The sequence below is a fragment of the Peromyscus californicus genome, unplaced genomic scaffold (assembly GCF_007827085.1).
Source record: "Peromyscus californicus insignis strain IS unplaced genomic scaffold, ASM782708v3 Scaffold_4__1_contigs__length_199733344, whole genome shotgun sequence".
NCBI classification, from domain to species: domain Eukaryota; kingdom Metazoa; phylum Chordata; class Mammalia; order Rodentia; family Cricetidae; genus Peromyscus; species Peromyscus californicus.
In genome coordinates this window covers 40,545,369-40,563,899 of record NW_026294562.1, presented here as the reverse complement: position 1 = coordinate 40,563,899, position 18,531 = coordinate 40,545,369, and the positions used below count along the sequence as shown (strand labels likewise).

General features: G+C 42.9%; 1 protein-coding gene across 5 annotated transcripts in view; it reads left to right on the top strand.

Moving 5' to 3' along the window:
- Nucleotides 1-18,531, top strand: part of Cemip2 (cell migration inducing hyaluronidase 2) — an 83,244-nt gene that overhangs the window by 38,920 nt on the left and 25,793 nt on the right. For all 5 annotated transcript variants that reach the window (XR_008223174.1, XM_052762973.1, XM_052762971.1 and 2 more), the window contains 7 exons: nt 1,562-1,690; nt 4,856-4,944; nt 10,057-10,188; nt 11,474-11,509; nt 12,409-12,564; nt 16,191-16,368; nt 18,151-18,366. Coding sequence is in view for 4 of the 5 variants with exons in the window: in XM_052762973.1 (XP_052618933.1) it covers nt 1,562-1,690; nt 4,856-4,944; nt 10,057-10,188; nt 11,474-11,509; nt 12,409-12,564; nt 16,191-16,368; nt 18,151-18,366 (936 nt within the window). In the remaining variant the exon portion in view is untranslated. The remainder of the gene's footprint in view (nt 1-1,561; nt 1,691-4,855; nt 4,945-10,056; nt 10,189-11,473; nt 11,510-12,408; nt 12,565-16,190; nt 16,369-18,150; nt 18,367-18,531) is intronic.

Sequence of the window (18,531 nt, the reverse complement as noted above, 5' to 3'; positions counted from 1 at the left end):
CTGCTGTGTGCCTGTACCCCTCGTCCCCCAAACCCATGGCGTCTTGGGAGGGCTAGCTTTGCCCTCCACTTGCAGGGGGTGTAGTCTCAAGCCTTTCTCCAGCCCTGTTATATTTTCTTCTACTGTCTCAATTGCATCCAAAATGTTGAGGTGACCAACGTTTTTTTCATAATAGTTTGTTTTATTAAGACCCATTTGTAAACTTCGATCATGGAAAAATGTTGACATTATAGTCATTGGGTGTGTAGGTATGTATACTTTCCACACTTTGTGTTTCCTCTGTGTTCCTAAAGGATTTTAGTAACAACAGGATACTACATATGTTATATTTTAATTCTCTCCCCCTACCCCTCTCCCCCCATTAGATTGTTAATTACTTGACAGTAGTCTTACTATACATAAGCTCTTAGTGGGCACTAAATAAACACTGCTGAATTTGAACCAATATCTTTTTATGCTGTATGTTTAAGTAAAAAAGCTGTTTTATCAATGTTCCAGAGCGTGAATTTATCCTTCACTTTGAGCTAATTATTAATTCAGTTACAAAAATTAAAAAATGGGAATGGAGTTAATAAGAACTTTTATTTCTGTTTTCATGTCTCACTTTATGTCAGAAACTTTTAAACTGTTCTGCTGTTAGGGCCAGTAGTCGTTCAGTAAAACAGACAGGGTCCACACTGAGAGACAGCACCCTGATTCATGCATGTGGCGTTTTCTCCCCCACGTTGGCACAAACTTGCCCGAGAACAGGAAGGGCATTGGAGTTGTTTGAAAGAAGCCAGTGAGCTCTGTCTGCCAGCAGACAGTTGTTTAATAGGCATGACTCATCTATTGATCAGGTTTGGAGGTAAACATGAAAAACCACATTGCTCAAAGGCTCTGCTGTCCCGGGCATCCAGAAGGCAAGCAGAGTTCTCCATCTGCATAACACTGTAGACATGGAATGATGGGAAAGCTGGATTTGGGTCCTTGCCAACTACGTCTTTTGTCCAATCCTGCAAGCAAAATTGTATTTGCTTTGAAAAATAAGCAGATATAACTGCTTGGGGGATGCTATATAATGTGGGCAACTTTTTGCACTCAATTCTTAAAACAATGGAAAGCCTTTGTTACGGAGTATTTTATGAGGCTGTTTCACGTGGTGGCTTCATAAAAACTGAGGCTTTACATGCATGAAAGGACAATGTTGTATATTCAGAATCCAGTTATAATACAAATATGTGTGTAGATGACATGAAACCAGGACTGCAAGGGTCAGGAGGAAGTCTATTATGGGATGGGGGGTGGGGACAAGGAAGGGAAGCAAGGAGGAAAGAGAAATACCACATCATTTTCTTCATAGAAAGAATCTGGATTGTACATATGTACGTGTGTGTCTGTGTATATAATATCTAAGCAGAGAGGAGGGGGAGCTTGTGGGTGGGCCAGAGGTGGATGGGATGAACATGAGCGAGGCATAGTGATCCGTGCGTATGAAAATGTCATAACAAAACCTGTTATTTTATACATTTGAAAAAATTTAGAGATAGTGTTTTTAATGACCTTGCCCTTTCGTTTGTAGGATGCTGGAATATGGTATCTATTCCACAAGGAACCCACTGGGGAATCCAGTGGGATGCAGCTCCTGGAGAAACCGGAACTCACTCCACTAGGAATATTTTATAACAACAGGGTTCATTCAAATTTTAAGGTAGGCCTCTGGCTTTTGAAGTCGTGGGATGCACAGGGTAGATCCACTGCTGCAATCAGGCCTTCCTCTTCCTGCTTCCTGTGACAGAGTAGTACAGATGGAGGAATTTATGATGAGCAGATGCTCACTTGGCTCAGGGTTCTGGGGCCTGGGATTCCTAACCTAGGGCCAACATCTGGTAAGGGCTAGTCTAGTCACATCCTCCCAAGACACAGCACACATTTGCACATATGATCTGTGTAAATCTGTCATAGACTCACTGATCAGTCCTCCTCTGTCTTGTCCCTTGCTGCCTGCCTGCCCGCCCACCTGCCCGCCCTCCTGCCTGCCCTCTTTCTCACCTTCCTGTCTTCAGTGTCGGGTTTCTGGGATCGTACATGTTAGAGGATACATGTCTGGAGCTTGGGACCCCTGCTTTGCTTCCCTGCTTCTCTCCACAGTGCTCATTGAGTGCCTTTTGGCCATTTACTGCTACCAAGTATTGAAATGGTGAAATACAGCCGGGCGGTGGTGGCGCACGCCTTTAATCCCAGCACTCGGGAGGCAGAGCCAGGCAGATCTCTGTGAGTTCGAGGCCAGCCTGGTCTCCAAAGCGAGTTCCAGGAAAGGCGCAAAGCTACACAGAGAAACCCTGTCTCGAAAAACCAAAAAAAAAAAAAAAAAAAAAAAAAAAGAAATGGTGAAATACCATGTAAGAATACTACGCTTAATTGAAGTCACCTAAAGGTCATTCAGAAAGTCCAGTTTCTATGGTATTTGTCATTCACCCCTCCCTTCCATCATCATGAATATCTGTGATTCATTTCCTGCTCACAAGCCACTTTAATCTTTTTTATTGTGTATGTAATCATCAGATCTTTTGCTGTGATATGAGTCGTATCAGAGTTCAATGAACCTTTCCATGTATGACCATCAGAGGATCCTCGAAAACATGTCTCAGTGTTGGGGTTAGAGATGGTTTAGTAGGTGAGATGCTTGTTGTGCAAGCATGAGGACCTGAGTTAGGATCCAAGCACCTGTGCAAAGGGCCGGATGTGGCTGTGTGCCCCTGTAACCCCAGAGCTGTTGCAAGCAGAGACAAGAGGCCGCCTGGGCCTTGCCGGCTACCAGCCTGGTTCAGCAGTAGATCCTGTCTCAAAAGAATAAGGTGAGGAGTGATAGCCAGGACAGCTGACCTCCATACATAATTCGGTTAAATTGCTATCAATCCACCGAATCAGCTTAATGATCAAAGGAATTTATTTGGGGGTTAACTCACAAGACAGAAATAAGGGATTGTAGCAGCATCCGAGAAGGGTGAGGCAAGGTCCAAGCTGTTCTCTGGCGAGCTCTGCCCTGGTCTGTCTCAGCATCCAAAATCCACAAGGTAGAGAGAGCACATATGTGCATCCCAGGTCTTAAGGGTCCCCCTGGTGGCCACGCCCCAGAGGCAGCTACCTGCTGCCTGACTAGGGGCAGTGCTTCAGGGTATGGCACAAACTACACATACATGTGCACACAGGTTCACCCCCCACACACACACATGTGCACATACAACGGTCCAACACCCAAATCTAAGTGTTAGGAGAAGCTTTGGGTCACTTGAAGAAGTGAGATTGCTGTGAGAAGAAGTGAGAAGAAGCTGTGGTTGCCATGAGATGGGCAACTGACTAAGGCTAATATTTGGAAAGTAGCATTTCAAAGGGGAAAAAGTCTTTAATTTTTAAAGTTACATTTGTGATGGGAAAACTCTCTAATTCTTAGTGTCATATGACATGACGATATGCACTTACTAATTATAAGAGTGTTAAATCTGAGCATTTAATTAGGTTTTAATTTGTTGAACTTGGGAATGATTATGAAGAATATTTTATAACTAAAGGAAATTGAATCTTCGGAGTCCTAAAAAGACACCTGCCATGTTGGGATCACTTGTCACGAATGTGCACACTCTGACCATCCCCTGTGGCTTTGCTTGTTGAAGTGTCCTGAACCTTTGCCTGGTTCCAGGTCAGCCATGTTTATGTGACGCTCACGGGGTTACACTTCAGTGCTTTATGGACACATTAGAAACACATTCAAATTGGAAGTCCTTCCTTTTATGCTTGCCCCATTTCTCTATTTCTATTTCAGTGAATCAAACAGCTAGTTAATTCCATGTTTGACCTAATTGAAAACAAAAACAAAAACAACTAAGCTGCTCTTCTTGGCCCCAGATATTTCATCAGTTAGGCCATGGCATCACTCTCAGCTCACCACAAACCCGGGTCATTTCATTTTCCTCCTGAATGACTGACAGTGTCTCCCGGCTCCTGTGTGGTCTCTTCTCCTCTGCCCCCTTTGGCCCATCTTCAGAGGCAGCCCTTTTTTCTTGTTTGTAGAATTGCTTGGATGCTTTGCTCAGATCCCCATGGTCTTATATCTCCAGTGAACCCTTTATAAATTACGTTTGTGATACGAAAACTATCTCTAATTCTTGGTGTCATATGCCATAACAAACATACTTGTCTCGTTAGTTGTAAGAGAATTGAATCTGCGGGTGTTAAGTGTGCATGCCCTGACGTGTGCGAATCTCTTTTCTCTCCTCCCTTGTTCGTGCTGTCTGTCCTGTCTAGGACATGTTTTCTAATATTCCATGCCATCTCATCTCTCTAGGCATTTTTGGTACAGAATCTTCACGGGAGTACTTTTCTCTGGGACCTTCAGTTGCTTCATGCTCACCCCCAGCCCATTCTGCTCAGTCAGTTCCTCCCCATTTGAGGATTTCAGCATCATGTAGGAGACACATCTGGAGTCCTCTTGCTGCCCCAGGAAGCTTCGTCTCAGTGCCTTTACGCCACCAGTGTCTCTGTTTCCCTGTACTCGTGCTTATAGAATTGGACCACAGCTATTTGTTTAATTGTATGCCCCCCACATAGTCTTGATATCAGTAGCAGCAGGGAATATATTTTACTTGCGAATTAACATATAAACCATTAAGTGTACAATACATAAGTGTCTGTTGAATGAATAAGCTAAAAATATCCAGGAAGACTGTTGCTTTTCACAGAACCTTTGCTTTGGAGATCCCCACCCCCATTCCCAGTTTTTGGTGAATGATAGGCTGAAAAATCTTTTCACACCTCGTTGTGCATGTGGATGTACCTTAGATCGATATTCATTGTAGCCCATTGTTGTCTATTTCAGGCTGGTTTATTTGTTGACAAAGGTGTCAAAACAACCAACTCCAGTGCCTCCGACCCAAGGGAATACCTCTGCTTGGATAACAGTGCAAGGTAGGGCTGCCTTTTCACTTACAGCCAGACTTACCTCTCCGGGCAACACTTTCAGATTCAAGTACATGGTGGTCTTTCTGATGGCAGCCTATGTAGATGAAGTTTTGAAAGCTCATATAAGAGTTTTGGGAAATCTCTCTGTTGTCTCAGTCCTGAGAGCAGGTACTTTTTATTGTAACAAAATGCCAAGGAAGTTGATGCCTTTTTCCTTTTCCAAAATGGAAATTCATGTTAGAGGAAGTTACAGGAAGAAATGGAAACAGAAGAGAGGTAACAAAGGTTTCCAATTTGAGAACAAGTCTGAGTCACTGAAAAACAAGTCAGTCCCCCAAACCTAAGTATCTGCATTCATGGTTAGTGGTCAGATGGAACATTGCATTGGATTTCTTTCAAGGGAATGATCCCAGATGTGCTGATCGAGCTGCCTCTGGTTTTGCTGGTAGCCTCAGGTTCACTTCCTGGCAGGCTGTGTTGCTCTCCCGTGTAACCACATAATGTGTTTGGGATGTGGGTCAGTGTTGCAGCAGGCTCTCTCGTGTGCTGTGTGCCTGCCAAAGTAAACAAAACGTCTCGGGTAGAAATAAAGTGCTCTGGATAATGTGGCAACCTGAAGCCACATTCAGTAGAAACCATGAACGTACTTTTTTTTTTATACTTCAAGTTTATTGACCAGATTATGAGGTTGAATGGGTGATAGTTTGCAAAGGCTTTTGCTAGACACTTGGAAGAATGATGGCGGGCTCAGTTGTTAAGAGAAGAAAGCAGGAACCACACCGGAGGCTGATGAATCTGACTTAATGTGCAAGGCAGGGTTCTCACCATACATGACTAAGATGTGAGGTCAGGAGAAAACGGGAAAGTCCACTTGGTGAATCACCTATTGGGATTGCTCAAGGTCAAGTTAAGCATGAAACCTTCGAGAGCAGTAACCAGGGAACATTTAAGGAGGCCCAAGATGATTATTATGTAAATAAAACACAAGGTGTACCTTGTTGGATAATCAACCCAAAATAGGAAAAAAAGAGAAAAGCTTAAGAAAGGGGAGCAAATAGATGAGAAAAAAATTATGAACCACAAGTACTGGCTGTCCAGTTTGCTTTCTGTTGCAGTGATAAAAAACACCGTGGCTGGGCGGTGATGGCGCACGCCTTTAATCCCAGCACTCGGGAGGCAGAGGCAGGCGGATCTTTGTGAGTTCGAGGCCAGCCTGGGCTACAGAGCAAGTTCCAGGACAGCCAGAGAAACCCTGTCTTGAAAAACCAAAAACAAAAATAAAAAACAACCATGACAAAAAGCAACTTGGGGAGGAGAGGGTTTATTTCCACTTACAGGTTACAGTCCACACTGAGGGAAGCCGTGGGAAGAACTCAAGGCAGGTGCTTGAAGCAGAGACCTGGAGGAAAGCTGCTGTTTACTGCCTCTCTCAACTTGCTTTCTTATACAGCCTCTTCCAGGCCCAGGGCCACCTGCCTAGGAATAGAGCCACCCCCAGTGGGCTGGGCCTTCCTTCATTTAGCAATCAGGAAAATACCCCACAGACAGCCCAACAGGCCAGTCGGATCTAGGAAATTCCTCAATTGGGGGTACTTCTTCCAAGGTAACTGTACTTTATATCAAGTTGACAATAAAAACCCATCAGTATATTGGCAGAGCCAGAATAATAACAGAGTTGCTGTGGAAAGTTGCCCCTGTTTTTTTTTTTTTTTCTGTGTGTGTATGAGATAGTCTCATTATGGAATTCTGTCTGGAACTCACAGGGAATTGCCTGCCTCTGCATCCCAAGTGTTGAGATTATAGACAGGATCCACCAAACCTGGCCACACTTGCTTTTTAAAAGTCTTCTATAATTGACAGTTTTAGTGAGGTATGCTTTGTCAAGTTGGTGCTGCCAGAAACAGTGTTAAACAATTGGCTCCTTTTCCTGCCTTGAAAGAATTGATACGGGGCTGCAGGCAGAGGGCTCAGTGGGCTCAGTGCCTCCTTCACAAGTATGAGATGTCAGTTCAGTCTCCAGCACCCCCATAAAAGCCAGGCGTGGTGGGAGGCAGAGGTAAGAGGAGCCCGGGGAATTGCTGAACAGGCAGTCTAGCGGAATCATCAAGTACCAGGTTCACTGAGAGGCCCTGTCTCAAAAAATAATGTGAAGAGTGAATGAGGAAGCCAGCAGACAGGAACATCTGGCCTCCACATGTGTTTGTTCCCTCACTTGTGAGCATGTGTGCAGAAGTACATTATATACTTTGTATGTTTGTTTATATGTATGTACATGAACGGAGGAGTAGTATATTTAAGAAGCTGTTGACGTGTAACTACACTACCCATTATGGCTTCAGAAGGTCTTTGCTAGATGGACATGTGCCTAACTATGAAAATGGTAGTTGTTCCTGTAGCTAGAGTTTTTCTGGTCCTGCCTGGCCATAGTCAGGACAAATCTCTCTAACCCGCCAGTCCCGCAGCGGCTCAGACCCAACCAAGTAAACACACAGAGACGTATATTGCTTACAAACTGTATGGCCCTGGCAGGCTTCTTGTTATCTAGTTCTTCTATCTTAAATTAACCCATTTCTATTAATCTATACTTTGCCACGTGGCTCATGGTTTACCAGTACCTTACATCTTCCTTGTCATGGCGGCGGCTGGCAGTGTCTCCCTCCGCCTTCCTGTTCTCTCCATTCTCCTCTCTGTTAGTCCCGCTTATACTTCCTGCCTGGCTACTGGCCAATCAGTGTTTTATTTATCAATCAATCATCCACAGCACGTTTCTCTGCACTCCATGAGTTCTCCTACGAGGTTTCAAGTGCATACACATTGGTAAGGACTCCCCTCCATTAGGAAGTTGTAACTGGAAAGAACTAATTGTAGAAGAATGATAAGATACTTGGCAGCTGTGTGTGTGTTTAGTTTTGTGTAAACTGTTGTGTAGACTGTGCCCACATGTGTTCAGACAACACAAATGAGTAATAAATCAGGCTGTGACTTGAACACCATGATCGTAGGCTCCAGCAGACATATTCAGTCTGTTCCAGAGAAGAAGCTGACTCACTAATTATCAGATGAGTCTTTCTCCGTGTCTGCAAGATGTGAAATGATGGGAATTCAAAGATGGGGACTCTTAAGAGAACTTCATTTGAAATTGGGGGATTTCGTAAAGAACTTTTTAAAAGGGATGGGGGTGAGACATTATAACCAATTAGTGCATTATAACTAATTAGTACATTTCAATCGGGAGGGGGAGTGTTGTATTAGTTACTTTTGTTATTGTAACCATATATTTTACAGGAAGCACCTTAAGGGGAGAAGGGTTTATGTTTGCTCACACTTTAAGGAGGGACGTCATGGCGTGGAAGGAAGGCATAGTGGCGGGAGTGTGAGGCAGCTGGTCACCGTGACTCCACAGTCAGTGAGCAGGGAGAGAGAGGAATGCTGTCAGGCAGATGCTGTTTCTTTTTCATCTTTCCAGGACCCCAGCCCATGGAATGGTACCACTGGCATTTAAGGTGGATCATCCTATTTCAGTTAACCCAGTCTAGAAAATTCATCACAGATATGGCTAGCGATGTATTTCTATAATGATTGTAAATTCCATCAAGTTGTCATCAGTATTAACAATCAAGGGACTCGAGAGATGGCTTAGTGCTCTTAACTGCTAAGCCATCACTCCAGCCCGTGTTTTCTAAATGCCAAATGAAGATGCTGAAATCGGGGCCACTGCTTTGGTGCAAATGATCAGTGATTGGACAGTGTGGAGAAGTCAGAAAAGATGAGGAAGCTGTAGCAGAGGATCACATGTTGCTTTATGGTACCTGTGTGTCTTCATTTAGAACGTTACGTAGTTCCCTTCCAGCTCGTCTAGTTGTTTGACTTTCTGTAACAACTTTAGGTAAAGCTTTTCAACAGTAAGTGCAATGCCAGGAAAGTTTGTATTGGCCCAATGTAAGGCCTTTTACCTCTTCGGTCTGAGCTAGTTAGGGCACCAGACTTGGATATACTCTTCATCCCTGATGCTCCATTCCAGTCTGCTCTACCAGCATCAGAAATACATAAGGGGCCTCGGTATGGTCTTACAATCCATTCACCAAATGTCATCCTGTGATATATTGGGAGGGGTGGGAAGTTGGGGGTGGGGTGAGGTGGGGATCTGATCACATGGTTTCCTGGTTTCCTGCTTTCGCTGACCTCCCATTGCTTATTGAGTGAAGGGACACACGTGTGCCTTTCTGTTTCCCTCTTTCCCACGTCATTTCTTCTTCCCCAGTGACTTGTTTGATATAGAGTACAGTGGTTTGGTATAGAGTACAGAGGAGTGTGGAGCTCACAGGTCTGAGGCACCTGTGCTGGGTTCTCTTCCCACAAAGATGCTTCTTTTGTTGCCATTTTCGGGCACCTACCATGGGCCCACAGTTATAGTAGCAGCAGCATGCAAAGGCTCCTTCCTGTGTGACTGAAACACTCAGTGCAATGAATTGATTTTTGAAACTCAATTTAAGTTTTTTTTTATTCTTTTTTCTATCTTTGTAAAGTGGTAGGCATATGGAATTGAGTTATGTGACCAGTTTTTGACATTTTCATTAAGGTCCTTGTAAATATTGTTGAATGAAAGAAATGAGAATGCAGTCTTTGTAATTAAAAAATTCAGTTGGTTTTTTAGGTTTAGGCATTTCTAAGCCATCTGCTGAATTTAGATTTGTCTGTCTAGTTAAAAACATCTAAACAGCATACAATTTAATAACATAATTTCATATAGGTTTATGTTGAAATATGTGATTAGTTTTTGCAGTGAGCACATGTTAATAACATATAATTTAAATTTTGTGAAGATAGACAGGAGTGCCTGGTCTGCATATGACTTTCCATGTGCATGTGTTTACAGAAGCCTTCTATACATTAATCTTTGAAGAATACATGAAAGCACTTTTTCTGGAAACTTACATGTAAATAAATGTAATTGTTTTATGTATTTGAACTATAAATGATTAAGTTGTACTTTAACTTTTTGGGTTTTTTTTTATTTGTTTGTTTTGGCTCAGTTTAAATCCTGCCTCTTGACCTGTAGCATGTATATACACAGATAGTTTCTATTTCCTTTGCTCACTTCACTTTTTCACCCCACAGGTTCCGGCCTCATCAGGATGCGGACCCTGAAAAGCCACGTGTTGCTGCTGTCATTGACAGGCTAATTGCTTTTAAAAATAATGATAATGGTGCCTGGGTCAGAGGAGGCGACATTATTGTCCAGAACTCAGCGTGAGTATTGTCTACAGAGATAACGTCTGCTGACGCTGCTGGTTATTTTTCAGTTTTTTATTTTTATTTTTTGAAGATGGGGCCTTGGGTACCCCAGGCTGGCCTTGAACTCACTGTGTAACAATGACCTTGAAGTCCTGATCTTTCTGTCTCCACTTTCCTTGCAAGTTCTGTTAGAAGTGAGTGCCACCACAGCTGGTTGGATTTTATTTTTTTTTAACTGAGTAGAATGAAGGTACAGCTGTAGTTTCCGAAATCATTATATTATTATTATTAACAGACAGGATGAGCTCTGAGGATGATGATATAGTTCACAGACTGCAGATGTTTTGAATCTTGTCATTCTGGAGGAATGACATTTTGAGGGAACTGAACTTGTCTGGTGACATGAGAAAGCTTCAGTGGGCCAACGAGAAACCCGGAGTTTAGCTTTATACAGCCAAACACTATTTATGTTGAAGAGCTAAATAAAAATTTGAAACTACCTGGGGTTTTAAATTTTGATTTTATTTTATTTCTATTGTTGTTGTTCTTGGAAACTCTTTAAAGTTTGTCTGATCTTCTTGCCATTCCTCTCAAAACCAAAGTTTCCTAAGTCCATCTTAATACGCCTGCTGATTTGTATCTTACTGGAGGCAGGAGGTACCTCCTTTTTTTTCCCTCCACTTGCATGATTTTAAGAGAGGCCTGGTGCATAGTGAATTCAGTTTTAGTGTTCAACAGTCTAGAAAGAAAAGTTTCAATTTTCTTTCTCCCACTGACCATTATTTTCTTGGCTTTTCCCCACCATCTCTGACTGTTTTTACTCCCAACCTTGACACTATTAAATCTGTAGGGATAGCTTAGGTCTCAGACTGAAAAAAATTTAAAGCAAATAGAAGAAATATAATTCTTTCTGAAAAATAATGATTAAAAACAGACGGCTTAGCTAATATCTTTATATGGTATTTATTATGTTCCAGACACTATTCAAATACTTGAAATGATTTAATATATTTAATTCTCTCGAGAATCCTATGAGAAAGATTGTATTATTATTTCAAACTATAGATGAGAAAAGGGAGGGGAAGGGGTTGAGAAGCAGGTCACAGTTGGCAAAGTCAGGATTTGAACCTGATACCCTTAAGGGCCTTGGAATTGATGCTTTGGTGACTGGGAGGTTGAACTTCTGTGTGGTTGGAGAGTGAGCGTCAGGACTCTAGGGTTTCCTGGTCACACACTGAGGGGATTGCCTCTTCCCTGTTTCCTGATGACTTAGATGTACTGTCACCTTTTCCCCTTACAGGTTTGCAGATAACGGAAAGGGATTGACCTTTGCCAGGTTCGTAATGCTCTCAAACATTTGATCACTTTAAAGCTGTAAGGTAAAAAAAAAAAAAATCACCTGTAGTGTTTTTGTTTGTGTGTTTGGGAATGGGGGGTGGGGAGGTTGCTTTATAATTTATTAGTTAAAAAAAAAAAAAAAGGAAAGAAAAAAGATCATTCTCTTCCTGGTACCACTAGAGGGCCAAAAAAACCTACTTTTTTTTTTTTTTTTACTTTTTTTTTTTTAAGACTAATTGCATTTCTGACAAAATTTCTCTGAAATTCCAGAGAAGGGTAGGGTAGTTGTTAACTGTGTTTAGAAGAAAACTCTTGAACTTTAGGCTAAAAGTCTTTAAAAATAGAGGATGAAATGAAAGAGGAAAATAAACAGTGTGAAGATTAAAAATAATAACTTTCCTCTTAGAACCTGCTTTAACTTAGAAATGCAAACTAAATATTTTGTGTGTGTGTGTGTGTGTGTGTGTGTGTGTGTGTGTGTGTGTGTTTCTGTGTTTCCACAGTGCTGGGGCTCACATTGATCCGTGCTGGTGATACACTCTGCAGCTGCCCTGCACCGCCAGCCTTTTATGTAACTCGTTTTTTCTGTAGATAATGAGTTTTCTGCTGGCCACATTACACATGCTTGTCACTTAATTGCCATGTTCTATGCAAACTCATTGTTGCCTGAGGCTAATCAGCTGTTGCTAGTAAATTAAACTTCATGTGTTTATATATAATTTTCAAGTAACTCACGAATTGATAAAAGGAATTTTTATAGTATAAAGACAATTTCTAAGGATTTCACTATTAGATTAAGTTTTTACCTTTTAGCTTTTTAAGTGATAGCTTGCCTTCTTTGGGGGGCAGTTCAAACTTCCCCAAGAACGTCTCTAATCACTGTCCTCATTTCACCAGTGATGGGAGCTTCCCAAGTGATGAAGGTTCGAGCCAGGAGGTGTCGGAATCTCTCTTTGTCGGCGAGAGTAGGAATTACGGATTTCAAGGTGGCCAAAACAAGTACATGGGTACAGGGGGAATAGATCAGAAGCCTCGGACACTACCTAGGAACAGGTGAGTTGGACTTTGGCAGTGGAGAATTAAACAGTGGAGACAGAGCCTTTTCCTGTAATAAGCCTGGATAGATTGCCTTACTCAGGCTCTTTTCCTGTCTTATTAACAGTACCCACTATTACCATTATTATTATTCTCTATTATCCTCATGGGATTTTGGAGCATTAATAATTATCCATGTCATAGGTTTTATTATCAGTTTTATGAAGGAGCTGCTCTTGTTTCTTATTCCTTACATAAGACCTTATATAAGTGGATTTTTTTTTCTCTTGATGTTTTTCTTTCCTGAGACAGAAAAGTTGCCAAACCATAAACTATGACATTAGGTCAGTTTCCCTGCAATTCATGATGCTGGTTTTTCAGAAATAGCCACTGGAAAAGGGAAATTACCTCTGAAAAGAGCCCTAGAAAATGAAAGTCGGTAGATGCCAAAGCCGACTCAGAACCCAGCTGAGGCCATGTAATTACGTGTGGTTAAGATGGTGAGGGAGTGGGGGCAGAATGGGGCAGGTTTTCGGTCATCATAATGAGTCCTGTTTTTTTGTGTGTGAACTTTTTTTTAAATTGAAAATGGATTCTTCTCTTGTACAATACACCCCAACCACAGTTTCCCCTCCCACCACTCCTCCTAGCTTCCCTTCAACCCCATGTGTCTGCCAGACCCCCACTCTCACCCCTACCCCATTTCCTCTTCAGAAAAGAGCAGGTGTGCAAGAGACAGTAGCCAGATAGGACAAAACAAGATACAATAAGACAAGGCAACAGCCCTCATGTTCAGGCTGAACAAGGAAACCAACAGGAGGAAAAGAATCCCGAGAGCAGTCAAAAGAGTCAGAGACATGCCAGCTCCCCCTGTTAGGAGTCTCACAAGAGCACCAGGCTAACAGCCATAACATGCATGCAAAGGACCTGGTACAGACTCATGCAGACCCCATACTTGCCCCTTCAGTCTCTGGGAGCCCATGTGACCCCTTCTTAGTTGATTCAGTGGGCCGTGTTCTCCTGGTGTCCTTCATCCCCTCTGACTCCTACAGTCTTTCCCCCACCTCTTCTGTGGGGTTCCCATTCTCTGAGGGGAGGGATCCAATGGAGACCTCCAGTTTAGACTCTTCTCTGTCTGGCTGTAGGTCTCTGTATCTGCTCCCATCTGCAGTGGAGGAACAGTCTCTGATGACAGCTAGGCAAGGCACTGATGAATATAGCAGAATATCATTAGGAATCATTTCATTGTTTTTTTTTTCTTTACCAGTGGTATTTGGTTCTACCCTAGGTCTCTGGGCTATTCAGTCTCTGGTTTCTGGCCATCCAGGCCGTGTAGATCATGAGCTCGCTCTCTCTCTCTCTATCTCTCTCTCGTCGAGTGAGCCTCAAGTTAAACCCAACATTGGTTGACCACTCCCTCAGGTTCTGCTCCACCATTGCCCCAGCACATCTTGTAGTCAGGACAGATCATAGGTGGAGGGTTTTGTGGCTGAGCTGGTGTTTAGGTTTCTCTTAATGTAGCCTACAGAGTCCCTTCTTGTGCCAAAGAGACTGGATACATGTATGGGTGAAGGCTCCAAGTTCACACTAACTAGACCTCTACGTTCAGTGAGCTGTGTGGAAGTCGTCCTTGGCAATGTGGCCCCTCTGTCAGTTTTCAGAGGGCGACCTTCTGTCCTAGCATCAGCCTGGGTTGTTAGAGATCTCCACGGGACTTCCTTGGCCAACAACTTAATGGAATATAATCCAGTCCTACCACTGGAAGCCTTCCCTGGCTATAAAAGATGGCCAGTTCAGACTCTGTATCCTCCATTACTAGGAGTCCTCATTGGGGTGACCCTCATCGATTCCAGGAAGTTCCCACTGCACTAGGTTTCCAGTCCCCCACCCCTCCCCCCCCAAGGCTTCCCTAGTTCCAGCTGTCTCTCCCCACACATACCTGATCCCTCCCATTCTGGTCCTCACCTGCCCCCAATCACCCTCAGAATCTATTCTAGTTTTCTTTCCCAGGGAGATCCATGTTCCTTTGCCCCCAATCTTTCTCTCTACCTAACCTCTCTGGGTCCATGGGTTGTAATATCCATTTATAAGTGAGTATATAATCATGTTTGTCTTTCTGGGTCCAGATTACCTCACTCGGGATGATTTCTTTTCTAGTTGCATCCGTTTGCCTGTAAATTTCCTGATGTCATTTTTTTTTTAAGCCTCTGAGTTACACAAACTCCATTGTGTAAATGTACTGCATTTTCTTTATCCGTTCTTTGGCTGAGGGACATCCAGGTTGTCTATCTATCCAGTTTCTATCTATTATGAATAAAGCCACAATGAGCACAGTTGAGCAAGTGTCCTTGTGGTAGAATGGAGTGTCCTTTGGGTATATGGCCAAGAGTTATATAGCTGGGTCTTGAGGTAGATCGATGCCCAATTTTCTGAGTTCTGAATTGACAATCAGAGTTCTTAAAACAGCATTTAGCACTAGCATATCCTGCAAAGCTAGTTAACCCAGCACCTGGGTCTGAGGCAGAGGAGTGGCACAGAGAGATTGTCTATGTGAAGTAGTGCTTGTGTTTCATGAGGGTTGAATGAAGGTGAGCTATTTAGAACAGGCCTTGGCAAACATTTGATAAATGTCAGCTACTGAAGATTCTTGAAGTGTGACTGGGGATACAGTCAGGTACAGAGAGCACTTTCCTCAAATGTATGAATCCTTGGGTTCAGCCTTCAGCACCACAACATACAAAACACAGAGTTCTTTTTCTAGTAATATTCATAATCCAACAGGATTGATACAGAGTCATACATGCTCACTGTTTCACAAGGACAAGAGCCCAGACAGGATCCAGCACAGGACACCAGGAAAACTGACAGTCTGTCTGTCCCACTTCCCTGCCTCGTCATGACTCACACCCAGAGAGAGCATTCCCACAATGGGCTGATTCTCGGTGGACCATGGCATCAGCTTGGAACTGGGGTCTTGAGAACATCACTGAGATTTCCCACAAATATAATGAAGATACCGCCAAAATGAGCCTCAGACCCAGGTTCTGAGTTAACCAGAGTCTATACATGAAGTATAGTTTTAATCAGACAGTTGGGGTTCCTTCTAATTTAAACAGGAGGCTTTCTCTGCTCACACAGATTTGTCTTTTAGAACAAAAACACAGAATTACCAAATGAAACATCCTCTTCCTTCTCTTCCTCCTTCTCCTTCTTTTCCTCCTCCTCCTCATTTTTGGCATGGTATCCTGGACCTTGGACATGTTAGGCAATCACTCTACAATTGCATCCCTCTAAACTACATCCCCAGGCCTAAACAAAACATCACCACTGAGTTGATTCAGGGAAGTTCTTTAGAAAGACCTATTGTACCCCAAACCTCATGTCTCTCCACACTCAGTCTATTGTATTCCTGAATCTTGATTGTCTCCATAGCACCAATTATCTGCAGTTATCTTTATTTTTATTTTATTTTTGTAATCTCTTCTAGGATATTGTATTTTCACTCTATTAGAACTTGTGTCTTGCTTACCACTATGTCTTGGAATTTTATTTGGTGCTTATGGGATACTTAGAGTATTCATAAAGCATAAATACTGTGAAAGAAATTGGCCCACATTTATTAAACATACCTTGTATTTTAATAGGACATTCCCAATTCGAGGCTTTCAGATTTATGATGGGCCTATTCATCTCACAAAGAGCACTTTCAAAAAATATGTGCCAACTCCAGACAGGTACAGCAGTGCAATTGGCTTCCTCATGAAGAATTCCTGGCAGACGACACCCAGGAATAACGTTTCCCTTGTGAAGTTTGGTCCACAGGTAAGTATGTTCTCATGGCTCCTTCACAGGGACTGTGGTGGGGGAGGGGAACAACACATAACCAAAGACAACATCCAGACAAAGGACTTGCACTGAGTCTGAATGCCAGGAAGAAATGTGTATATAGTTGCAACTCCTAACTCATACACTTGATCCCACTGAGGGCTATTTTTGACAGTAGATGATATCTTCAACAGGATAATGACAGAGAGATGGTATCGGGAGGTTGTCCAGCTTCATAGGAATAAGATGGCATATGATTTTGGGACATTGAGTAGTAAGCTGGACAGAGGACCCATCTCCACTGAGAGATTTGGGTCCTGACTGGTGGTTACTTTTCTGTGGCTTGTAGGAAACTTGGGAATAAAAAATTAAGAGGCATATTGAAGTAATGTGATAGAAATTTGGGTTTGGACAGAATACTATAAAGAAGACTTAGAACTTGTATTTATGGTGCAGTTGCCCCCAGAATGTTTTTCTTAGCAGTTTCTCCATTACCCACAATGTAGAGGACAGTCTTCTTGGAACCTCAGGCCTGCTTCATCTTGCTGATTCCATGATAGCAGTGGTATGAGAGAGACAGCCTCCAGCTCTCTGACCCACAGACAGCCGAAACTAGAACATAGCTTATGGTTCTTTCATCATGTCCACATATTTTAAACACTTGCCGAGTTTAAAATAGGGCTTGAGGTAGCTTTTTCGAAGCCATAGCATAAGAGAATCCATAGTGACTGCATCAGGGGCTCATCCATCCTCCCTGTGGTAGGGATGCTGTGGGAATAGTTTGCCGACTCCAAGCGATGCTGTTTTCCATTGAGGTGTTTATTATTTAGATGTGCTGTTGACACACATGCACCTATGATTGAGGGGTACACAGAAGTGTTTTTGTGTGCCCTGAAAAATGTTTGCTCCTAATGGGAAATAGCTAATGGCTAATTTTTTTTATTATTTATTATTTTTTATCTGCTGTGCTAGGGATTCGAACCAGGGCCTTTCATACTCTGACAAGGGTTCCACCAACTGAGCTACATCCCCAGCCTCGTAGGAAAGGCTTTAAAGTAACTCCAGAGCCAGGCATGTTTTGTGTTCAGAAGAGATGCAGCAGCACCTGTTTTCTAGCGTATTCTAGTGAGTTCAGCAGAATCTTGCCGTCTTAAGCCAGCACCAACACCTTGCGGCGGTTTTGGGTTATACTAATTTTTTTAACTGGGTGAGAGTGGTACGTATGGATAAGTAACTATGTCATTTGGAGCAAAGCAAAATGATTATTGGTATATTTATTTAATTCAGGTTTAATTTCCTTACAGGGAAATGCACAGAATCTCATATGTGGAGTTTATTTATTTATTTTTGGTTTTTTGAGACAGGGTTTTACTAAGTAACAGCCCTTTCTGGAACTTGATTTGTAGACCAGGCTGGCCTCGAACTCACAGAGATTCGCCTGCCTCTGCCTCCCAAGTGCTGGGATTAAAGGCGTGCGCCACCATGCCCGGCTACATGTGGAGTTTATAATAGTTTACAAGTAGATACGGCTGGTTCCACTTTCTCTTCCCCCAGCTTTATCATTTAAGTGGCGGGGGAAACAGAATAAAATTGAAGTTGCAGTTTAACGTTTCCCAGTTGAGCTTCAGGAGGCTTTAGAAATGTTTTCGCTCAAGCATGTCATTTTATAGAACTCAGATCAATTAGCTACCATGGTCAACGACCTCAGTGACCTGTGACCCCTACTGCTCTGTGGCAGGAATCTGCTTCTGTGACGTCTCTGGTTTTCTCTGCTGTCAGGTCTCTCTGAACGTCTTCTTTGGAAAGCCTGGCCCCTGGTTTGAGGATTGTGAGCTGGATGGTGATAAGAACTCCATTTTCCATGACGTTGATGGCTCCGTGACAGGCTACAAGGATACCTATGTGGGAAGGATGGACAACTACCTGATCCGCCATCCGAATTGTGTCAACGTTACCAAGTGGAATGCAGTGGTCTGCAGTGGGACCTATGCCCAGGTAGGCCCGCAGGAGGTCCAGGTCTGCAGCTCCTGGCAGTGCTACCCTCTGGGAGGAGGTGGCAACTCCTTAGGGTGATTGGAGGTTTCCCAAGCACAGTTTTTATGGGGGAGGGGAGGAAAGTGAATGATAATGGAAGGGAAGGGAAGAACATTTTACTAAAAG